The sequence below is a fragment of the Chelonoidis abingdonii genome, chromosome 2 (assembly GCF_003597395.2).
Source record: "Chelonoidis abingdonii isolate Lonesome George chromosome 2, CheloAbing_2.0, whole genome shotgun sequence".
Taxonomy (NCBI): domain Eukaryota; kingdom Metazoa; phylum Chordata; order Testudines; family Testudinidae; genus Chelonoidis; species Chelonoidis abingdonii.
In genome coordinates this window covers 63,329,000-63,354,448 of record NC_133770.1, presented here as the reverse complement: position 1 = coordinate 63,354,448, position 25,449 = coordinate 63,329,000, and the positions used below count along the sequence as shown (strand labels likewise).

The window sequence follows — 25,449 nt, the reverse complement described above, 5'->3', positions numbered from 1 at the left end:
AATTAAGGACTAACTAAAGCCATCATCAGTCCCAAACTCACCAGTGAACTTAGCTCTAACTCCATGTAGTGAAAGTAATCCACTTTAGAATAGCAGAGTGTATGCATGAGGAATGCAGAAAAATTCAAACAAACATCAGTCATTATGAGGCGGATGATATCAAGAAATTTAAACAGACATCTTACCTTCCATATAAAGACCGCAAATATATGCTCCTTCCCTAGGTGGGTGGCCATAATCTTCTCTGATCTTTTTGGTAACATCTACAGTCAGACACATCTTATCCAAAGGCCAGTCATTCTTGCGGGCCGTGCACTGTATAATAGCTTTAAAAAAAGCCAATGGATTACTCTGAGCAGTTCACCATAGACAATAATTTTAATGCCACAACTGCTCCCCGAGCACCCTGCCCAGGCTTGTTAGAGCCTAAAGCTACACAGTTGGGACTCTCTGGCAGTTGTTTGCAAGAAATTAGTTGTATAAATTGCTTTTGAACTTTTAAGAAATGAAAAACAAACCAAACACCCCATCCAGTCAGCTCTCTTGCAACAGAACAAAATACATATTCATTTGAGCACAAAAATAGGTGCCTGCTCTCTGATTTGTAATCCAGGCTAGCAATACTGCAGGAGCTACATATTCATTGATTGTGTCACTCAGTGAGTTGGATGACTAAGGGGTAATATTGACTGGCTCTGATGAAAATCATGATACCTGACAGCAAACTGAATCAACGGGCTGAGAGAGAAAGGGGTGTGTGTTTGTATAAGCCTCAAGGCTATGCTCTAGGAATCTGTGGTCTAATGTGAATGGCTAGTTGAATGCCTTTACTGGCTACTGAGAATTTGAATTAAAGCATATTTACAAGTCTCTCTTCATTGTGTAACCCCCATTATTGCACTGATTTCCAAACTACAGCCTGTGGATCACCAACTGTCCACCGACAGGGCTTGGGATTCTGCAGAATTAAATATTTTGAGACACCAGCAGTCAGAGACTTGAGACTGGTGGGGTGGCAAGTCCCTGAGAGGAATTTGGTTTTAGAAACTAATGGGTAGAATGAAAAGCTGCTGAAGCTTGACAATGGCTTCTAGAGACCTAGGTAGTTGCTTTAGATTCTGAAATCATGTTATGTGGGTTATAAACATGAAGACTAAGGGCTTGTCTACACTTACCAGGGGATCGATGTGCAGCGGTCGATTTAGCAGGTCTAGTGGGTAGTCGACAGGAGACTGTCTCCCATCGACATAGCGTAGCGTGAACTCTACGGTAAGTAGATCTAAGTACACCAACTTCAGCTACATCATGAAGTTGCGTAACTTAGATTGATCTTTCCCTGTAGTATAGACAAGGCCTTAGGGAGCAGATTAATACACTGCTGAAGATTTTTATCCCGTACTGTAGCAGTACATATACTGGGAAGAATGCCAGACTTTTTCTCACTTCTTTTACACTATTAAAATATTTTACAAGTTAAGAACAGAAGGAGTGAAACAGTGGTGCATTAACACATTTAGGTTAAAGAATACTGAATGGAAAAGCAATGGTTACATCAGCAAACTAAGTCTAAGACTTCTCTTTTCTTTAATCAAGCACAAAAAATTAACTCAGCATCTCTTTCCTTTTCTCACCTCCAGACTTTAACATGATGATTTGGAGACTGAAGACTTATGATGGAGGGAAAAAAACTATTTCCAGATGCCTGATTGTGCAAACTATTACTCATGCCATTAATCCCACTGAGTCATAGGGACTACTTGCATGAGTAAGAAGTACTCTATATAGGATTGGAGCACATGGGTAGTAGCTCCCATAGGTAGTAAAGGCCCTGGATGTACTAAACAAGGTTGCCAACACATTTTTTAAAGGGCAGAGTCAAGAATAACAAACATGATATCGTGCATTTCTAGAACACATTAGATTGTTAAAAGTGAACATTTTTAACATCTTAATTTGTCTGTCTTTTCAACTTGAATATTGAAAATAAATCAGTCTGTTTCTAGTCAATTTCAGTCATCCATTCTCCTGCAGTAGCATAATATTGCATCATGAAACACTGCTAACACCTTAAAGGCATGTTTAGATTAGATTAAAAATAAAACCTGTTTGTAAAAACTGTTTCAACCTACAATTTGGGGTTGAAACTATATGACTCTGTTCCTTCAAATGTTGTTAGCCATTACTACTCACCAGTCAAAAAAGACTGAGGGTTAAAGAATCCAGAAAGCCACACCACTGCAGGGAGCACAAGATCTTGTGTCCAGGTATCAAGTTCTCGACACCGCATGAGGAGGTCATTAATCCTGAAACAAGAAGCAGCAACTACCTCAATGCCGACATAGTCATGTGGACAACAGTGACAGTTTCATTAGGATGAAACTCAATGAAGTATAGAGACGCTGTGTACCAGCTGAGCTCTGCATTGCCTCTGTGGGAAGAAAGCATGGGGCTGAAGCAGTCAAAAGGTTGGTGTAGTAATATAAGAGCCCAAGGGTAGGGTATTAGCTCTTTTCTGAATCTGGACAAGCACAAAGACAGTAGTGCAAGGAGCCCAGCATGAAAAGGGTTGAGGGAGTGAGGCTAGTGGATCTGCGATTAGGAACATTGTCCAATTACTCTGTCACGGGGCTGCAGTGACATTATTCCTTTTGAAAATGACAGGCCCTATTGGTTGCACTGTATAATTCCAATTTTGCAGAAAGCATAGAAGGAAAAGTTTAGAAACAATTTAAAGATTAGTATTCCAGCAATATTCATTTGGTCTCTAGAGTGAATTGAATTAAAACGACAGATTTTTATATACATAAGAAAGAGCCATGCGACTATTATCCATGGTAATTAAACAACACGAGTTACGTTATTTGGTAAGGTGCTGAAGCATACTTACCATTGTGCAAGGCCATAGGTGGATGGATAAGCCAGCCTGGTCCATGCATCTGGCACACTATCATAAAGCAATGCTGACTGCTGTGCTTCCATGTCAGGAGAAAACGTCAGCTCCCCCTGTGAAGAATAAGTATACTTGGCATCAAAGAATTCAGACTTGTTATTCTTTAGTAAAAGAAATTCACTTTTCTTACCTTCAAACTAAGGTCTAGTTGTTTAAGTGATCTGTGTATTGCCCGAATAAGGAGGTTCATTCTCTCACACTCTTGGAAACAAACAAGGACATAGGGGTTCCGAACAGCGGCCTTCTGCATGATTTCTGTCATGTTAAACTCTTCAGGAAGTTTCTCCAGAATATCATCCAGGACATTCTTAACCTTATCACATCAATACAGACAGAGTGATCAGAAATTGCTGCATTGGAGATTCACACATGTTTAAACATACAAGACCAAGATTATTTGTATTACCGTGGTGCCTGATGGCCCCACATGTGCTAGACAGTGTGCAAGACAAACACTCCCTGCCTCAAACAGCTGACAATCTAATACTGATTTTTCATTGCCCAGCTCTGGAATCAGACAAGAGTGCAGATCATTCCTCATTGACTAAATAAGGACTTGTACACTAAAAGCACCTGACTCCAGTTCAACCTCCTGTATTTTGCAAGACTAGACCCTAGAGCCCCATGCTGTGTGGTGAGATAGGAGCAAACCTGGAACAACCACACAGGGTGCAACCCTCTGGGAAAAAGATGATGTAGGGAGCAGTCTCACCCCTCTATGCATAACTGTTGCATTCCTCTCTGCAAAATCTCCATGGCCTATTGGCAGCATGGGAGAGGGTGTGTGGCCACAGAAAAGCAGGGAAGTAAGGGACAGGACAGACAGAGTTACAGTGGACAGATGGCAATCAGTTGATAAGACATATTCCCCAGTCCGTGGGGGGTGGGGGGGAAGCACAGGGAGAGGGTGGAAGACATGTAACGGTGGCAGAGATCCACACGACTTGAGAGGTATAGTCTCCTGGCACTTCAGCTTTAAAGACCATGCCCCAGATCACCCCATATTCAGGGCTGGCTTTAGTCAGATAGGCCCAACCTGGGTCTTGAGTCAACTACATCAGAACCTCATGTTTCACTAAAATATATATGTATGTTTGTAGCCCTTAGAGCGGCAAAGACAAGCTTGAAAACATAACTCGGGTGTAACCAAAGCTGCAATATTTGCCTTTGGCTATAGTGCCTGACACAATAGCCCTGAAAAATGAGGGTTGCCTCAGGCATCTCAAAGGGTGTTAACTCACTCTGCCTGCTTGCCTTGCCTTCTTCAAACATGACTAGAGCAGGGGATGTGTCTCTGGCATGAGAGGGAAGAGTGCAGCCGGTGCACCCACTCCAGTAGATGCCCCACATAGATGGGGTAAGTGATGCCTCCCATTGATGCCATGCATGCCTTAGAAAGGACACCTGCTGTTCCCAGGGAAGGGGAGCCCTGCTGCCAATTCTGGGGGAAAGAATGAGCCCCATACTGCTGCCCCTGCCTCTCTGGAGTGGGAGGGATGCTCCCACCACTAAGACTTCCAACATCGGGCAGGGCCACAGGGAGCCCTGGAGGAGTCATGTTGTGGTGTGCCTATGGTACCAAATTGTCTTGATCCAGCTCTGATCATAGTCTCACTGGTCCCCCCTCAGAGGGGAACATGCAACGGATCTCTGGAGCAGCTTGGGTACAGCGATTTCTAGCTAAGTTTTCTCCTTCAGCTTTTTTATGTGGGAGAGAAACACAAGAAGGAATTGCATAGGAAAGTACAAATACAAGATTACGTAGTTCTCACAAATGTTCCCTATAATTTGTATGCAACTAGGTAATGGTCATGACCTGAACAGACATGACACAAGCTGCCTTCACAGAACAGAGTCTCATATTTTAAGTTAATTATGAAAAATGGTGTGCACCAAACTCATTAAAACAATCATAGTCAAGTTGCTTTCATTAACAGTAGTTTGCTAGTTGTCAGGAATTCAGGAAGCTAAGCAGTAATGGGGAAAGATTTTTTTTTATTGCCAAATAAATCCCCACTCCATCATTCTACTGTATCTTTATAGGGATCAACAATGCCATCCAAATTTGGCTGAGTTAATCATCTGCTTTTTCCTTATGGAAATTAGATTTTGAGTATGGTAATAGTATGAATGCAGACTGGAAATCAAAGGAACATAAGTCCTCTATAGTCAAAATCAGGAAATGCCATTTCAGCTTTAACAACTTAGTCATTTCAAAATGCATTGGGCTGAGCTTTAAGTACCACGTTCCCCTCTGGAGAAGATGATGACAGATCTTCTTTCTTGATGAAACTGGAACACTTATAAATGTGAGCACTCTACATCTATTAGCATGGGCGGGGGGAGAGTGTGCGCATGAACACACATTGGTATGTATGCGCGCGCGCGCACACACACACACACACACACACGTACGTTACAATCTGATCAGACATTTTGTCTTCTACATCTTAAACAAGCAAATGTAATACAAAACCTGGCTTCACATTTTTTCCCTCCCCAATTTCTAGACTAAATGCAATTTATAATACTAAAATGACATATTTGAAAGCTGGTTTTATAAGGGACCTTTTGAGATTTGAAATCGGGACTTCCCATACCAGTTCAGTCCTTGGCTTCACAGCTGAGCTTTCCAACAACAGATCCACTTGTGAGGTAGCCTTATGTGATATGGACAACAGTCCACAAGGATCTAGTGGCCAACAGCTCATTATGTATACTCTAGGCTGGGGTGGGCAAACTACAGCCCAGGGGCCGCATCTGGCCCATCAGACCTTTTAATCCAGGCCTCGAGCTCCTGCCGGGCAGCAGGGTTGGGGGCTTGACCCACTCTGCACAGCTTCCAGAAGCAGCAGCAGCATGTCCCCCCTCTGCTCCTACACATAGGGGCAGCCAGGGGTCGCCGCATGCTGCCCCCGTCCCAAGCACCAGCTGTTCAGCTCCTATTGGTTGGGAACCATGGCCAATGGGAACTGCAGGGGCAGTGCCTGCAGACAAGGCAGTGCACAAAGCTGCCTGGCTGTGCATCAATGTAAGAGCCGGACTGGGGACATGCTGCTGCTTCCAGGAGCTGCTTGAGGTAAGCACCGCCTGGAGCCTGCACCCCTGACTTCCTCCCATGCCCCAACCCTATGCCCCAGCCCAGAGCTCCCTTCCACACCCTGAATTCATTCCTGGCCCCACCCCAGAGCCCTCACCCCCTCCGATGCCCCAACCCCCAATTTCGTGAGCATTCATGGCCTACCATACAATTTCCATACCCAGAAGTGGCCCTAAGGCCAAAATGTTTGCCCACCTCTGCTTTGGCCTCTAAATAGTCTGCTACTTTACCAGGAATCACAGAACTCTGGGCACCGGGAGATACTGAATCTGATCTCCGTTCCAATAGATGAAATGCCAAAACATTTGGAAAAAATCTCCAACGCTATGATAGACAGAGGCCACAGTAGGGACTCAACACAGTGCTGAAACTTAAGGAACTGAGACAAGTGTACCAGAAAGCCAAAGAATGAAATGGATGCTCATGGAGGGAGGGGCGACGGATGACTGTACTATTCCACAGTTCCCACACTCTCCGAAAACCATTTGAATTCTTGGCTGAGCTCCCAAAGCCTGAAGGGTCAAAAACATTGTTGCGGGTGGTTCAGGGTATATGTCGTCACCCCCCCTCCCCCTTCGCGAAAGCAAAGGGAAAAAATCCTCTCTCGCCTTTTTTCAATGTCACCATATGTCTACTGGATGCTGCTGGCAGATGTGATGCTGCAGAGCTACACAGCAGCATCCCCTTCCCTTCCCTTGCGGACAGCAGACAGTACAGTACGACTGGTATCCGTCATTGTCGTCCCGTGAGTGCTCCTGGCTGGCCTCGGTGAGGTCGGCCGGGGGTGCCTGGGCAAAAATGGGAATGACTCCCAGGTCATTCTCTTCTTTAAGTTTTGTCTAATGGAGATTCAGTCCTGCCTGGAATATTATAGCAGCTGGAGGCTGCCCTCCCCTCCCCCCTTTGATCTCTGCTTGCAGAGGCAATAAGTCAGTGTTGTTTCAAATTCATGCATTCTTTATTACTTCATCACACAAATGGGGGGATAACTGCCACAGTAGCCTAGGAGAGATGGGGGAAGAGGGAAGTAATGGGTGGGGTTGTTACAGGGGCCCCCTAGAATGGCATGCAGCTCATCATTTCTGCGGGATGTCTGGGGCTCTGACCCAGAGCATCCGTTTGCCTCTCTGGTTCTTTAGTAGGCTTGCCAGATAGTCTAGGCAGGACTGACTTTCCCTTTAGATAAAACTTAAAGAAGGGAATGACCTGGTGACTCATTCCCGTTTTTGTCCATACGCCCCCGGCTGACCTCACCGAGGCCGGTCAGGAGCACCCATGACAGCAGCAGATGGTACAATATAACTGGTAACTGTCATTGTCAGCTTGCAAAGCAGCAGACGGTACAGTAGACCTGGTAACTATCTTTGCTAACTTGTAAAAGGCAAGGGCATGCTGCTGTGTAGCACTGCAGTACCGCGTCTGTTAGCAACATCCAGTAGACATACGGTGACAGTGAAAAAAGGCTGAACAGACTCCATGGCTGCTGTGCTATGGCGTCTGCCTGGGCAATCCAGGGAAAAGGGCGTGAAATAACTGTCTGCTGTTGCTTTCATGGAGGGAGGATTGAGTGATGACATTTACTCAAAATCACCCGCGACATTGTTTTTGCCCCATCATGCACTGGAATCTCAACCCAGAATTCCAATGGGTGGGGGAGACTGCGGGAACTATGGGATAGCTACCCACAGTGCAACGCTCTGGAAATTGACACTAGCCTCGGTACATGGACGCACACCGCCAAATTAATGTGCTTAGTGTGGCCGCGTGCACTCGACGTTATACAATGTTTCCAAAAATCGGTTTCTGTAAAATCGGAATAATCCCGTAGTGTAGACATTGTGAAACCCTGATTCTTAATGCCAAGAAGTTAAAATACTGGGGTGCACCTTTGTCATTACTTGTTTATGTGTCTTGCCCATCTCACTCCTTTCTGCATGTACTCTGTTACTACTCCATGCTGCTTTGCAGCCATGCCTAAAACTAGTCATTTTATTTCTAGTGGGAGCAATTTTGGCTGTATGAAAATATCTGGGTTATTCCTGATACTAAATAGAACTGCATAATGTATCAGCACATATAGCACCAAGAACTTTCTCTGTCTAAGTGCTTATATGGCCCCCATTATTGCAGTATCTAATTGCCTGTTAAGGATTTAAGGGTTTATCCCTTCAGAATGGCAATCCCATTATTAAATATATGTTGCACGTATGGAGATCTGAGGCCCAGAAAGTTTGAGGGGCAGATTCCCTTCCCACATCTGCTCTATCACACCACTTAGGTGGCCCAAAGAGAGCAGAAGCCTCCTGCAAGTCCCCTGCTAGGGATACCCCTTATGAGGGAGAGTCGCCAGCAAGCTTAGACCTTCTTGCTGCATCTCCACGGAACTGTGGGAAAGGGGGATTGGCTGAAGCATACTGTGCTCTTGCTATCCCCAGCTGGCATAGAGGCCCTAAGGGACTATTGCTATGGCAGAAAAATCAGGGGCCCATAAGTGGCTTCCTGACATTCCCCCACTTGGCTGCACTCAGTGGAAGCTGGACACAGCAGAAAATCTTCCCCTAAATGATTTGCTCAGAACCACATGAGAACTCTGTTTCAGAGCTGGGAATTGAAGCCTGATCTTAACCACATCAGTACCAGGCACTTAAAGTAAAAATTGAAGTAGCTGTCAAGGTAAAATGTTACCTGCTTCCTAAGTGACAATTTATAGAAAATGGAACGAAAGGGGAAGAAAACCAGAATCAGACAAATCTGAACATTATGTTTTTCTAAGTCAGTGTTTCTTTGCTCTTTTTTTAAAAAAAGATAAACATAGATAGATTTATTCATTGGCACCCCACCTTTCATTCAAAGGGCAAATGGCATCAGTGGTTTCCATTAAAAATTAAACATTTCTCTTATTTTATTTAGAGGCCCAAATTCATCCCTGATGCGACCCTAAGTTACACTAAGTTTAAATGTGACCTCTTGTTGTTATTTATAATAGCTGAGCTTATCTTGGTAAACTGGGTAAATTTCCCATCATCAGAAGTTAACTATCTCAGTGAAATAATGTGATACGATAAATGCTCTGTTTTTAGTGGCATCCCCTAGTACTATGAGAAGCATTCTTATGGGAAACATGATTAAGAAAAAACACCACCTTACCTTTTCCTCTGGAGACTGTCCTGATTCCTCTCCTACAAGTAAATTCCTGGGCTGCATTTCCAAAAGAGTTTTGAAAAGATTCTCTGATTTCATTGTCAAGAATTCTATTTCAGCATTGGGATGGAGTCCATATAACACTGGGCTTTCAGCTGGAAGCATTTCATCTACGTACTTATGGTATCCAGCATAATCCAAATTTGGGGGTGCTAGGAAACCTGGTGCCAATGCAAGTTCTCCTTCAAGCTTCAAAAAGAGAATGAATAATGTTACTGTCAGTTCTTAAAAAAAAAAAAATCCATTGTGCCAGGAATTAAGTTCACTGGAAGCCTGTTAGAGGGAGTTTGGGTGCAGGAGAGGGTTTGGGCTCTGGGAGGGAGTTTGGGTGCGGGAAGATTGAGGGATTGGGCTCTGGGCTGGGGCAGAGGATTGGGGTGCAGCAGAGGGTGAAGCACTTACCTCAAGCAGCTCCCAAAAGTGACCGGCACACTCCTCTGGCAGCAGCTCCTAGGTGGGGGGGCCGTGAGGTCTCCACGCACCACTGCTCACAGGCACTGCCCTCCAGCTCCCATTGGCTGTAGTTTCCGGCAAATGTGAGCTGTGGAGTCGGTGCTCAGGGCAGGGGCAGTGCATTGTAACGCACACACACACACACCCCGGGGCTGCAGGGATGTGCCGGGCACCTCTGGGAGTAGCGCAGAGCAAGGATGGACAGGAAACTGCCTTAGCCCCACTGCACTGCTAGTGATGGTGACGGCAGCCAGGGGCCCCCAAGCCCTTTTAAATCACCTGGGGGAGGCAGGCGGGGACTGGAGAAGCTCCCAGGGAGGCATGCAGGGGCAACAGGCGGAGCAGGGAGAGAGACTCGGCCCTGAACATTGGTGGAGCTGGGCCCCCAGGCCCTGAATATTCCTGGAGCATGGGCACCACAGGTCCATATAGCTTGCCACCCCAAGCTCCCCTCCTAGGTGGAGGCATGGTTGTGGGGGGCTCTGTGTTCTGTCCCTGTGCTGCCTCCGGGAATTGCGGCCAATAGGAGCTGTGGGAGCAGCACCTGCGGAAAGAGGCAGCGTAAAGAGTCACCTGGCCATACCCCTGCCTAGGAGCTGGAGGGAAATGCCAGCTATTTCAGGGAGCCGCTTGAAGTAAGCACCTCCCAGAGCCCACACGCCTCCCACACCCCAACCCCCTGCTCCAGCCCTGAGCCCCCTCCCACACCCCACACCCCCTGCCACACCCCAACCCCAGCTGTGGGCCCCCTTCCACACCTAAACTCCATTCCAGAGCCTGCACCCCCTCCCTCACTCTGAACCCCTCAGCACCACCTCAGAGCCTTCACCCCCAACCCAGAGCCTATACTGCCTCCCACACCATATGCCTCTCCCTAAGCCTGGAGTTCCCTCCTACAATCCAAACCCCTCATTTCTGGCCTCACTCCAGAGCCTGCACCCCCAGTCAGAGCCCTCACCCCCTGCCGCAACCCAACCCCCTGCCCAGCCTGGTGAAAATGAGTGAGTAAGAGAGGGTGGGGGGGAGCATGCAGTGGGGGAGGGATAGAGTGCATGGGGGGCGGGGCCTCAGAGAAGGGGTGGGGCAGGGGCAGTGAAAGGGTATGCGGTTTTCTGCAGTCGGAAACTTGGCAACCCTAACTCAAGGTACCACTTTAAAATAGCCCTAAATTTCCAGTAAAATTCTATTCTACCTTCAGTTAAAGGCTACTCTCTTAGTTAGTCTATATTGTCTAGTCTCTTTTTGCCCTGGTCTACAGTGGAGGGGAGGGGGCATGATCGACCTAAGGTAAGCAACTTCAGCTACGCAAATAGCATAGCTGAAGTCAGCGCATCTTAGGTCAACTTACCTGCCTGAGAGGATGGCGACGAGTCGACCACTGCTGCTCCCCCATCAACTCTGCTTCCACCTCTTGCGAGCTGGAGTTCCGGAGTCAACGGGGAGTGCGTTTGGGGATCGACTTATCTGCGTCTAGATGAGACACAATAAATCGATCCCCAATGGATCGATCTCTACTCGCCGATCTGGCTGGTAGTGAAGACCTGTCCTTTGGTGGGTACTTAAAATAGGTCTAACTGTATTTTTTCCAGATTCATATGCATAACAGGACACTGCAAGCTGTGGTTTATAGTGGGAACCCATTGCTTCTTTGTCTGTGGCCACATGCCAACCACCACATACAACATCAGGCAAAATCTCAGTACAACACTCACGCCATCCTGCCTTATTGATTAGATTTGCAGCTAATGAATTCACCAGGAGTGCCAATAAGTAAAGACAAGTTACTTTTCTAGCTAAACATAAAGAGACACCCACACTGATTAAATCTATTTGTTGCCACATCTGTTTGTGTTTATTTGGCTGCCAGTCAATAAGAGAGTTCCTGTTTCCTCTGGTAATTTAGGGGAGTAACACTGCCCTATTAGAGCAAAAGCTTGAAAATGTATCATCTCATTATTTAAAACATCAGTGGATCTGTACTCAGGGTTGGGTACCTAAACTTTCCAAAGGGCATACAAATACCAGTGATTCTCCTCAGGTTTCACCACCTATATTTATTTTACAATTATTTGAATGAAAGTTCAGGCTTGTGAAGGTTAATGGACTGCCTAGGCTGGAAACAGTAATTCTTTACTTATCCATAGGCTAGACATAGAGCAGGAACAGCGGAATGAGCTTCTCACACTAACCCCATGACCTCAGCTGTCATTTGGAGAAATCAGCCTCTGCAGAGGTCAGAAGTACAGTAGTGTTTATCCTTCCATCTCCATGGTAACTAACTCCAGCATCTTCTTCTGAACAGTGACTACCAATTGTATTAAACTGAGTGTGGCTTTTTGACATATGAAAACCTGCTCATTAGGGATTGAGGAGACACAAGCACACTCATTTCACTTAGAACCTTCAAGGCAGACTTCAACTGCAGTGCCAAGGGTGAAAAGTGCATTTCCCCAAAGTTATCCAAGCTCTAGAAATGATCTGCTCAAGGCTTACATGTTAATTCTCCCCTGCCCCCCCACCCATAAGCTGTTTGGCCAAGGCAAAATAATAAAAGTGTAAAGGCTATTTTAAACATTTGTTCACCACTCTTTTCAGTATAGTCGTTTCGGCACTCTTTGAGTAGTCAATAAACTTAAGAGAAGCAGCCAGAGAAATTTAGAGTAAAGTAATACCAACCCAGTCACTGGGATTTGTAGAAAGAAAGTTAGGTAAATCCAGGATTTTTCATGCTTTATGTTCTGTCACAACACTCAAACAACTAACTGTGCTTATAACGCAGAAGCTGTGGTTTTAGAAACATTTTTGGAAATTTTGCATGTTGGACGGATGGACAATGCGGTCCAAGTCCAGATTTCTAAGATGAAAATACATTGTGTTACATAATCTGGTGGTAGTGGTGGTGGTGTGGAGGGGTTTGCTATAGCTGCAGCTAAAAGTCAGAAATTCAGTAGGAGTGGCAGAAAGGGAGAAGCGTTCTATTATTGCTTCTCATATTCTGAAAACACCAGAAAAGGAGGGAAAGCCATTCTTCTCTGATGTTTTTCATGGCAAGAAAAGAAAATATAAGACAAGTAAGTGTAGTTTCTTGGGTGTCTGGTACGTGTGTCACTTGGTAGTGCTATCACTGAAGTATCTTTCAATTGTGCAGCTTTTCTACCCCACCAAGAGTTTTCAAAGCATGAGTGCATCAAAGAGGGAGTAATTTTTAATAGGAAAACCTGTTACCTAAATACACTGTTCAGAATGCAGTTCAGTTGGCCACTCTGTACACTATATAGTACTGTTACAAAACACTTAATACATGTTGCTAAACTATAAGTATTTGCAAAAGCACTTAAGTAAGCAATATACCAAGTTACAAAAGCCTTGCAGACGATTTTTTTGTGTGATGAAGTACTGCACTTATTACAAATTGGATCATTTATTCCAAGACAGATATACAAGATTTTTGTATGGATGGGGCGGGGCTGAGTGTCACCTCAAAATGCTTCAGCTCTTAGCAAATCAGATCATTGAAGAAATATTCATCATGATGTTTAATGTATTAAAACTAAATATAAAATATTTTATTTATTGTAATATTTAAAAAGTAGAGCTCTTTAGGTATATATAAAAAATTACCATAGCTGGGCTCATGAATTCCTCTAAATACATATGACACAGCTTGCGGTCCCAGTCATCAGTGATGTGTCCACCATACATAATCTCACCGAAGAGATAACGCAAATCTTCCCACGGAACCTACCGAAGATAATGGAATGCATAATTAAACAAACAACTCAGCATTCCAAAGGACAAACCAAAGTCACACAGAATAATAATGCATGAAAAATGCTTCATCAGAACAGAAGAAAATCAAAAAACTTTCCTGAGAAGTTGCATTCATTAGATGCTCTCATTATTTTGTATTTAGAAAAGAACCATACTGCAGAGTGTGTTGTTTTTTTTAAATTCCAGTTATATGTGTGTATATAAATATCTGATTAAAAAATATCAGGGTTACAGTTAAAAATCACTAATTGTGTAAACCAATATCAATTGAGCCACAAGTCATGATTTTTATCCTAGCCCTTATAAAAATCTTTTAAGGAGCAGAGTACATTTTAATAACACTACATGAGGTAAGAGAACATAACTCATTGATGAATATATGTATTTCCCTATCCAGACCTTTGAAATCATAGTCCTTATGAGCAACTGGAAGGAAACCTACTAACTACTATGTCTGTTTTAAGGGGGAAAACAAAAACCTTTATCTGATTGTAGTTTTTTATATCTTCTCTCTAGAAAATGCTGAGGAAGAGAAAGTCTAGATTATTTGAATTTGGGATGCATTCAAGAATTTCAGTAAGAATGGAATTAATATTTATGCCATCACTACCAAATTGCTTGAGGGTTATGTTAATTGCGGTTATGGTCATAGTGCCATACCTTCAGCTTCTGATTAATGATAGTAGCATATTTCACTCAAGAAACCACTGTCTCTTTTTTAAAAAATTTGGCTTAGCAAGATTCAAAGCCTCTCTTTGCTATCCTTGATATGTCAGTTTGTGATGAAGCCTTTCCAGACAGAAACCTTTACACCCTCAGGGGCAGTATTTGCCTCCTAATAGTTCAAATAAAAACTTAATTATAGGCTTTGTATGTTGCATGATATGACAGAACCGAACAAGTAAAATAGCTACAGCTATTCCAGTGTGCTTGCTACAAGTTTATTTGGATTTGAATAAGTGAAAGTCTTATTGCACTCTCCTTTTAAACTGGTTTGAACTGAATGAAAAAGAGAAAGAAGTCACCAGAATGTAATAAACTATGCTACATACTATCTCAGGAAAGGGTGAATAGCATATTTCTAAGAAGAATATTAACAACTTTTGGTTCAGAATAAAAAAGAATAAACTTGCAATTAAACAAGTTTTTCTCCTTATTGGCTACAAAAATGCAACTAATACATTCCTGAATCTACTATATATTTATTTCAATGCACTGGTATTTGTTGGTAAAGAAATTGCCTTTTCTCTTTGTGCCAGATAACCTTGTTCAAAGTCTGTGCATCTTAAAAGAGTATAACAATATTCTAATTCAGTATAACCCTCAATTAGCCGGATGTCATGGGGGACATGGACAATGTTTAGATAATCAAGGCTTCTGATTTAAGAGAGAAATTTCAATGTAATCACGAGAGATCAGGGACATGTTCTCTGTTTTGGATAAAAGGGCTTTTTGGATAACAGGTTTGCATAATTAACATTGTACTGTGTAGGAAATTAGCCTGAAGTGTTTATGGAGCGAGAAATTCAACCTCCACACTAAAGTCCTGCACAGGGGCTATGCTGTAGGAGGAGTTTACCTGCTGAGCAGCTGCACAGGGGCACCTACACAATTGCATGCCACAGGAAAGGTCTCATATATACTAGTACAGCAGGCCACATAATAGAAGGATCAAACGGCTCCAATACTCTACACGGCTGGTCACTGTTCTATTCCATATACTTGAAAAGCAAGTGTGGTGGATGAAGGAGTGGGTTGAACAAAAGCCTTGCACCTGGGTCCTGTGTTGATTTTGTCTCCATAACCACTCTGAATTCCACTTGGAGAGAGTTCATATACTTGGGCATTGTGTAGGCGAAGGGAATTTCACCCATAGCTGACACAACCCAATCCATTTCCCTAAGAGCCACAAGAGAATTAAGTGTCCAAAGATAAGGTCCACAGCTGGTGTAAATTGTCATAGCACCATTGACTTCAATGAAGCTGTGACAATTTTTACTCCAGTTGAGAATCTGCCTCCCAGTCTTCAACACGGACTTTGTGCTCCATGGGTCAATTCTTGCTCATCTAACTCACTAATGCAAGTAGCCGTCTGAGTAAGGTGAGTAGGATTTGGCTCTGTCTTCACACTAGGTTTGACTGCTTTTAAGACTCCTTTTTTCCTCTTGTATCTACATTTTTAAATGACCATAAAGCTACAATGCAATGTGATGAAACCTGCTCATCCACAAATTATTAATATGAAAAGTATGCAATACTACCAAAAGGAAAGGTTAAGTAATTCTCTCTCCTACCGCCTACCTGAACTAGTATTTATATAATAAGATTCCAGGAATGTCACACTGTGTGTGCCTCTGAAGCCTAAAATGTCTGTTGACTCCGTGTGAAGCAATGGAGGCAGCTACAAGTATGGCCAAGAACTCTTTTTATTTAAAATATCACCAGATTGAATAATCTCTGGTTGTTGTGATCTGTTATCATATAGTTTTTTGTTTTTTTTTTAAGTTTTCAACCATTTTTTACTTTACAGCTTATACCCAGGCAGTGTACAGTACAGTAAGGCGGTGTGGCATAGACACAAGAGTCGTAGGCCATGTCTACACTATCACTTACTTTGGTATGACTTACGTTGCTCAGCAGTGTGAATAAGCTACCTCTCCGAGTGACAAGTTACATCAACCCAAGCATCACTGTGGACAGGGCTATGTCAGCATGAGAGCTTCTCCCGCCAATGTAGCTACTGCCTCATGCAGAGGTGGATTTATGATACCAACAAGAGAGCTCTCTCCCACCAGCATAGAGTGTTTTCACCAGATGTAGCAATGTACTTCTATTGTAGACTGGCCCATTGATAAGTATGATATCAGAAGTAACTCAACCAATCACCATCCTTACTTTTCAGCTAATTTGCAGGTAACAGTTTGATTGATTATATATGGGAGACTGCACAAATGGTGGATTACTTGGCCAAACTGCCACACCTCTGCACCCAACTGCCATCCAAACAAATCAACAGAACCACCCACACAACTAGCAACGTCTGTCGAGTCAGTGTGAAGTTATGGAAACAAAAAGAAGTATCATTGAGAGCTCTTTTTGTCTAGAATATCATTAGATTCAATCATTGCTGAGATTCGTGGTCTGTTACCAACCAATGTTTAAATTCTCAGCCATTTTTGGCCTCTTTTTTGTTTTTTTTTAAACACACACATGACTTTACAAATCATACCCATATGACAGCATGACTTTCAGCTACTAGTAGCTACTTATTAAGCTTATGAGTAGTTATTTTGAGAACAGAGCCTAAAGAGAAAAGGAGATTTATCAGTAAAGAAAAATAAGGGTTGGAATAAGCTGATTTTACAGAGTCATTTTCTAAACGAGAACCATTGTTAAATCATCACTACAAAATTAAGCAATTATTTCAAATGCGACACTGAATACCAAATGAAGGAAATTCAATTTCATGTCCTATTAGCAAAAAGCATCAGTGAAAAGAAAAAAAGGAAAACAAACAAATACGTGTAATGACTACAAACTGGGACACACAAGTAAATGTATGTCATTGAAGGTAACATGTCAAATTTTTTTTAAAAAAACCCTCTGCTGATCTCTGAAATGTCTAAGCTATTGAAAAAGGTGGTATAGAGGACCTACTTACTATCTACCCCATTAAATGCTGAATAACCATTGCTATTATTCAGGCTTTGAATTTACAGAACTTAAAAAATGACATTAACCAAGTATTTAAACCACACAACTGTAAAATATGCTGTCGCTTAGAAATAAAATCACTCATCTACCCTTAACTTCCACTCGGGGGAACATTACAGAGAAAGTCACAACAAGGTGGTATCCTTAATACATAATAATGACACATGCAGGAAATGCACCATTATTTATACATGTGACGTGTTGTAAATTGCTTCCATCATCAGAACTAATTGTAGTGATTATTAATGCAGTGTTATGAACTGTCAGAATTGCTGTATGTAATTACATTTGTGCAAATGCTTCATTACCTGCCTAATGAATTTGGCATATATGCACATGTAAACCACTGTTTTTGTTAACATAATGAAGGACATTTTTTTTTGCGCTAAGCTGCTGATGTGGAACTGGTTTGACCTATATTATGAAGTTCAAGCATCCACTGCTGAAAAATCTTTGATCTGGTATATTTTCATAGTCAGCAATAGATGCATATAATGTAAGCTATTTTAATAACAGCTGCACAGAGAAATTATGTCCCACTCCTTCAATATCCAAGACTGACAGATTCAGAACAATCTTGGTAAGAGGTTACTTGACCACTAATTCTTACTTTAGTGTGTGCCTCTAAATAGTTGTAGAGGACATTGACACAAATGGTGAGATCTCCAGTATTGAAAGGATATTTTCGATTCCAGCCTTGTGGTCCAAACTTGAGCCTCCCAGCCACACAAGTATGAAAGTAGCACAGAGAAAAGAGTATGCTTTTAAACTCTGTCTCCCTGGAGCACAATTCAAGTGTATCCTGCCAAAGAAGAAAAGCAATGTTTTTATCCATTGACCATTACGTTATAGGCATAGTTGGCTTACTTGGGCCAATGGGACTACTCACACATTTGAAGTTAAGCAAACGGAGCGGTGTTTGCAAGATTGGAGCCTAAGTATTTTTCACTTTATATACTTTTTATTATAGTTAAACAGAATTGTTGACCAGATAAATTATCTTTTTATATAAGAAGGAGCACTGTACTGCCCTTATGGAAGAGGCCTATAGAATTTAGTAGGATTTAACCCAATAAGACTATAGAAATTAAATAAGTTTCTATATTACTCAAAAATTATATAATTTGATAGAGGATATTTTTTATAAAATAGACCACGTTAAAGACAATCTCACAGAGAATGGTATTCCCACTATAAAATTCTATAGAGAAGTTTAAAATTCCATAGAGAAGTTATCAATCTTGCTCAGATTTTATGTGCCTTTTCCAAAAAAGGTATGTTTGGTAATTGTAATTTAATTTAATTTAATTTTGTTTTCTTTAGTCTTCATTGACAGAAACTTGGAAATAGGAGTTTCTGTATAGCTTCTTTAAGTTCCTGAGTCAAACTTTAGAAAAATATTTTTCTGAAGTATGATCCTGAATCTACATTCCTTGCACCCCAAACTCTTTTGAATTGCTATAATTGTGTGTAAGAGATAATTAATGTTACAATTGATTTTTGATATCCATATACATCTTAGGTATATAAAATTTCTGAGGGCTAAATCTCTGGCTGTCAAGGCAAAACACCTTCCCTAATGGAAGAATGAGTAGGAAATTGTGAGCAGGAGAACGTTTCCCCCACACGAAGACTGCGAAACATCTCATGGTGGGGAGCATCAAGACTATAACAAAATTTCTTCTGGGCAAATTAGTGAATTAAATAATCAGAAATACAATATTGGAGTAGGATTTGTGAATCTGACTCAATCTTCCTGACCCTCATATAGAAATCCACACAACACAAACTTTGTCCTACCTGCGGGGGGCTATAGTGTAATGAATATTTTTTTAAAACTGCAGTTGCTCCTACTGAAATGTCAAATAACTTTACATGAAACATAATAAGGACAAGCAGCAAAGAGTCCTGTGGCACCTTATAGACTAACAGACATATTGGAGCATGAGCTTTCGTGGGTGAATACCCACTTCGTCAGATGCATGCAACGATAAAGTGGGTATTCCCCCACGAAAGCTCGTGCTCCAATACGTCTGTTAGTCTATAAGGTGCCACAGGACTCGCTGCTTTTACAGATCCAGACTAACACGGCTACCCCTCTGATAATAAGGACAGTAAGTACTTAACTTAGTCTTGATATATCTGCCTAAGAGTCTGTATTGCAAAAGTTTACCTCAACCACCACTGACTGACAACCATAAGAAAAATACAACTAGAGTTTCCTGTTGAAAATCTCACCTTTAGAAATTGATAATCCAGTTCAAATCTTTAAAAAACAAATGACCCATATTTTAATTTAGAACAGAGTTAAATTAAAGTATCTCTTCGAATTCCAGGATGTCCTGTCTGTATGAGAACTATTTCTTACTAGATGCCTTTTAAACATCCCAGGACGAATTATGGTGTCAGAAAAATCAAAGTTGCAATAATTTCTCCTTTGTGCCAGCTTTAAGATTCACATTTCAGATAAACAACCCTCCTAGGCATAAGAGCATTTCCCATTTTTGAAAAAGTCACCATAACTCAGTAATATCTTAGCTAAACAACTCCGTGCAACATGCTTTTGCTAAAAACAGTCTTCACCGATATATTTCAGCTTTCTACTAAAAAAAAATAAAATGCTGTGATGATGTATTATCAACAACTATATAGTTGTACAAAAAAAAATTCCATTATAAAAACTTTCTGCTTAACCAAGAGTAGACACAATTATTTCCCCTAGGAATTCTCCAGGATCTCCTCCTCATTTCCTCTGCCGCCCTCACATCATAACCACCATTTCTCTGGCCCAGAAAACCTGGTGTGGAGCTCTCTGTATTCTGTGTTGCCCAAAGGGGTTCCTTAGAACAGTGGCACTTAAAATTTTCACTGTCATGCCTCATTTTTATCAAGGCAAATAACTTCAAGCCCTGCCTTCCTGTGTGCTAGAGACAAAATTCTTGCACATCAAATATTTGAATCACTAGAATACTAAAGTACATACAGTTAAAACAGTCTTTACCTTGGCACATTTCAATGAGATGTATGAGCTTGATTCTGTATGCACAGCTTATCCAGTTGTAGAACTGAACTGAACTGAAATGAAACTGGAAAGTGATCTACAAGTCCTCCCAGAATAAGGGACTCCAGGAGGAACAGGGTGTCAAGGGAGAAATAGGTTGTGGGGTGGACACCAAGCATGCTATTCCCCCATTCTTAAGCCACTTTTTCCCTTACATTTCCCTGCTGGCAAGGCCCTGAGTCAGTTGGCCATTGTTTCCTCTTCCTGTTCTCTCCTTCCCAGCAGTTTTACAAAAAAAATTTATACAGGCGACTAATGAAAGACCAACATCAAACAGCAAATACCCTTATTTGTATACAAGCACAGGAATACATAAAAAGGGTATGCAGCATTTGTGCACAAAAACCCATGGTGTGTCCAAGAGTCATTTAGAATGGAGCAAATGTTAATAAACATTGTCTACTCGACCAGCTCTACTTTTAGAGTAAGGTCAAATTCTTCACTAAGGCTTTTCTTTTGGGGAGAGGTGGGACAACTAATGAATTAGTTATATACATTGTGTTGGGTTTTCTTTTTCTGCGAGAAGGCTTTTTTATAGTTTCAAAGTAGAGTCAAAACAGTTGATTTGCAAAAAAAGGCTGTAATATTACAATCAGACTCAAAACTAAGGAAAAAGGCCACTCAATGAACTTGAAGTTACAATAAATAATAAAATTAACCGTAGAGGCTATCAATAAGAAAGTCAAGATATTGCATAAACAATCACTGTTTTTTTGTCAGTTTACAGTCATATTGCTGGCTTATGGCATATGCATTAACATGGATGATCAAGAATGTTACAAATATTAACATTAAAGGCAAGTGAAAGAGATGATTCATCTTAAGTATCTAATTCATCAACCTTAGAATTCATTTGTAAGGAAATAAGGGTTTTTGCTTGATCATCATAAAAGAAAATAATATTCACCATATTTAAAAAGGAACAAGACTGAGGTTTAAAAAATTGCCTGGAGGTTTCATTGTAGAGATTATTAATAGGTCTTATTGAAATTTAGTTTATGTAGTTTGAGTTTCTATAATTTAGGTGAATGTATGTAAATTAAGAAATATACAACCTTTTCAAGACCCAGAATTGCTGTTACATTGAAACAGATCCCCATTCACATGCCTTTCAGTTAAACAATCTACAGTAATACCAATTTACTATCACAGTAGTTAACTGTTTCCCCTATGCCTGAGAAAGTGGTGGAAAGATTATATGTAGCAGGCACTGTCAGGAATTTGCAGAGGTGGGGAAGCCAGCACAGGTTGGAAGACGTCATGGTAGGAAAGGGGGAGCTGACATGGCACTCTTAGGGTACGTCTACACTGCACGATTATTTCGAATTAGCTTAAACCGATATTACAAAACAGATCTAATAAAATCGGTTTAGCGCGTCCACAGTGGGATCAGATCTCGGACCACTTCTTGCACCTTCCCGAAGGAGGCTTGCAGTGACCCTCTGTTTGAGATCCAGTCTGGTGAATGCTTCATCAAAAGTCAGATATATCACTGTTCTGGCGGGTGTTAAGTCGGAACAGCTCCAGATCGATTTCAGGCAGCGGTCAACTGTGGGTTAGCTGTCCTCCTTATCCATAGTTCCCACTATATCCCCGTGTTGAAGTACATAGCACAGTGCTGATGGGGGCGAGGGCTCAGAAAAAAACAGATAAAGAGAAGACAAGCTACAGTTATTCCGGAGTGGTTGGTTAGTCCTAAAATTGGTTTGGTGTGACAGCCCTCATTTCAAACAACTCGGAATCTCTAGGAAGGTATTTGATTTGTGTGTTGTGAATCTGATATACCCATGTCTTCTGTCTCCCCCTGCCACGTTTCTAGATTCGTTTGTGAGATGAGCAGAAAGACAACCTTTGGCGCCTTTTTTCTCTCCGGCTAGGAGTGCCATCTTGAGCCAAACGCCATAGCACAGCAATTTTTCCTTTTTTTTTCACGGTGTGGTGGGGGGAAATAAACTGCAGGAGCTGTTCCCTGAACCTAGCGCCAGACACTGTGGTTGTGAACATACAAGCATTGGGAGGTCCAGCCAAGAATCGCTTAAAATAATTTCAGAGACTGGCTGTGGCTGTGGGATAGCTTGAGTCTCAGTTAAGTTGCTCCACGAGGATTCCTCTACGGACACTTCAGGGTGAGGGACCATTTGAGTTCTGGCTTGGCCCGGTTAACGACTTAGTCACAAATATGCAGCGCGCCGTGTATCCTGGAGTTTTTTTTATTCAATACGCTGGTTGGCATTTTCGTGTCTGTAGACGGAGGCTGAGGATACAATCACGATTTGTCTCCCATACGCGATCAAAACCTAGTATCTTCCTGTGACCGGTCTATGCTGGATTGCTCTTTTTCATTTTCAAACTGCATCGCCAAGCCGTGTTTTGATCAGATTTCACAAACCATTCGGATGAACTGACCTTTGATAACGAAAGGAAGCCAATATCTCTGCACTTTCAAGGGAACTACTGGCTGCAGCTCCAGGCTGGCAAGCAGGAACATGTAATTCAAAATTCGCGGCGGCTTTTTCCTGTTTACCTGCCCGCTGCATCCGATTCAGATTGCTGTCCGGAAGCGGTCAGTGCTGCACTCGGGATGCCAGCCCGGAGGACCAATAGACGTCGATTTCCGTCCACATGAACCCTAATCCGAGTTATCACTAGCTGAATTTAGCGAAATAACTAGCCTCTCGTTCTGTGAGGCAGGGTGGCCTTAGAAAATCGATTTAAGGAGCCCGGTTTAACTCGATATTAATGACGACGTCGTGTGAACGGATACAGCGTTAAATCGGTATATCGGCCATTAAACCGATTTAAAGTCGCAGTGTAGACCTGGCCTTAGATTGCTAGTTGGGAAGCAGAGTATCAAATGCTGGGCCATGACATTTCTCTGATGTTGAGGTGGCCAACACATTTATATGTCTGATGTGCTGCTTCCCTGACTGACAAAAGGAAAGCATTGTGTTGGTTAACCCTATACTGCTCTACTACCTAATACTGGGAAATACAATCAGGGATAGTATCTGAAGCACTTTGCCCCATGATGATGGGAAATTGATTACAAGGAGGCAGGATAGGGCAGAGCTGGGTAGCCTTCTGTGACCTTTGTTTTCATATGGAATGGATACCATGACCCCAGCAACAAGCTCCCAGCCCTGGTAGACCAGTTATTTGCAAAAGTTTGTAGTAATTAAAAAACCCAAACCCATATATTATGTAAATGTTGTCCTTACCTGGTCAAAGTTGTAGAGGGCAGCATGCAAATTAGCTAGCACCCCAGTAGGGGGTTCACTGGTAATTTTAATTGAGTTTTCTAGAATTCCTTGAGGGATGATGTGTTCTTCTGGGGTTGGAGCTGGTTCAGCACTAATAAAGACCCGGAAGTCAGAGTGGCTTCCTTTGCTATATTGTTCAAGGAGTTTCTCTAAGGTCCCCAACCACTTGGCTACTAGATGAACATTCTGTAGGAAAACATGTAATGTATTCACTGAGAGATAAGTATAGGTTTATTATTTCAGAAGTAAAGTACATAGACACATGAAAAATAGCTTTAAAAACACTGTTAAGGCAGTTTCATGAAAAGGAACAGGCACTCAACTCCAAATGACATTTCACTGATTAAATGAGCTGGTGGTGCAGAAGCAGAAACATTAAAGATTCTAAGAAGGACATTGGTTACATTAGCAGATATTTCACTAGCCTCTGAAGGTTTCAAGCCTTGATTTAGCAAGGCACTAAAACACGTGGTTAACTTTAAGCATATGAGTAATTTCATCCCTGTTCAGCAAAACTCTTAAGCACATACCAAAGTGTTTTATGGAACTGGGCCCTGTGAATAGACTTGGCTCAGCTTCCCTGAGTCAGAGCAGGTGGACCCAGGTGATCCTGTTGAAGGGGGAAGTGCTACACCTGCGGCTATAAAGGCCTGTCACAGGGCAGGAAGAGGAGGAGTGATTGGGACACACTGTGCCTGGGGAGAGGAATCCCAGAGGAGTGGCACTAACTCCTGTGGTGGCCACTGGCGTAAGAGGCCAGGTACCCAGGAAGGTTGCCCTGGAGCTGCTATTCCAGAGAGCAGCAGAGCTGAAGGAGGACTGGCTGAGAAGGGAGTTGGCTGGGACTAGAAAGCTACCAGAAGCAGGATAACCAGAAATCCTAGGGAAGGGAGTCCATGAAACCTTAGGACAAAAGATGAGCTAAGGGGCTGGTGTCTTGTTTGTTTATTGGCTTATGTTTGGACAATATACCTAAAGGAAAGGAGACTGGGTGTGGCAGGGAATGCCTCTCAGATATGGGAGAAGTCTTACTGTGTCACAGATGGTGGAGAATGTGGGCATCTCACACCAGCCCCGGATACTAGCGGGGAGGGAGTAAGGTGGCTCTTTGGTGCCCAGTGAAGAGAAAGCTGAACCCATGACATTGGCTGTCCCATACCACATTTGCATGGGTAAGAGGAAAAATGGAGGTTGCGATCTGCCTGTTGATAACAGGACAGCAGCAGCAGATGGTCATGGTACAGTGGCAACAAGAACAGCAGCAGCAGCCGACCCAGGTTCTGCTCATGCGATTGATGAAGATCCTGAAGAAACAGTAGGAGGCACAGTTCGCCATTAAACAGAGGTGACAAGATGCACCCTTTCAACAACAAGTGTGGTTACAGAACAGTTGGGATAAGGGATGCCGGGCAACATGGTTCGTGATGGAACCACGAGCTGGCTGGCCTCAGGCCTGCCAAAGCAGGGACCAAAACACAATACCAAAGGCATCCTCTGAGTGTTTGAGAGAGTGGCAAGCAACACAGGATGAGAAGGATCAACTCGGGTGGCTCATGTAGCACCATTCCTGATGGGCAAAGCTCAGGCCACTTACTGAGCAATAAGCAAAGAGCACATGATCTCCTATCTGGCAGTGAAGGCAGCCATTCTGGATCGAGAGGGACTGGCTCCAGAGGCCTAGAAACACTGGTTTCAGGTAGAACCATTTTTGTGACGGGCACAGCCACGAGTGGTGGCTCAGAAATTACAGGATCTCATGCCTCTGTGGCTCTGCCCCAAGGCCAGCTGGAGAGAGAGAGAATCATGGACCAAATTGTCCTGGATCAGTTCCGAAAGACTGTCCCCTTGGAAGCCAACAGCTGGGTGAGATGCTTTCAGCTGGCCTGGGGGCGGGGAAGAGAAAGGAGAAGCTGTTGAATGGGCAGAGGCCTTCTTTGAG

The 25,449-nt window shown here is 42.7% G+C and overlaps 1 protein-coding gene across 2 annotated transcripts in view; it reads right to left on the bottom strand.

Moving 5' to 3' along the window:
• The window catches only part of DNAH11 (dynein axonemal heavy chain 11), a 308,320-nt gene that overhangs the window by 4,113 nt on the left and 278,758 nt on the right, over positions 1-25,449 (bottom strand). For both annotated transcript variants that reach the window (XM_075062396.1, XM_032783410.2), the window contains 8 exons: positions 23,469-23,696; positions 17,800-17,991; positions 13,326-13,445; positions 9,198-9,440; positions 3,081-3,263; positions 2,888-3,003; positions 2,191-2,303; positions 186-326 (listed from right to left, as the gene is read on the bottom strand). In XM_075062396.1, the coding sequence (XP_074918497.1) occupies positions 186-326; positions 2,191-2,303; positions 2,888-3,003; positions 3,081-3,263; positions 9,198-9,440; positions 13,326-13,445; positions 17,800-17,991; positions 23,469-23,696 (1,336 nt within the window). The remainder of the gene's footprint in view (positions 1-185; positions 327-2,190; positions 2,304-2,887; positions 3,004-3,080; positions 3,264-9,197; positions 9,441-13,325; positions 13,446-17,799; positions 17,992-23,468; positions 23,697-25,449) is intronic.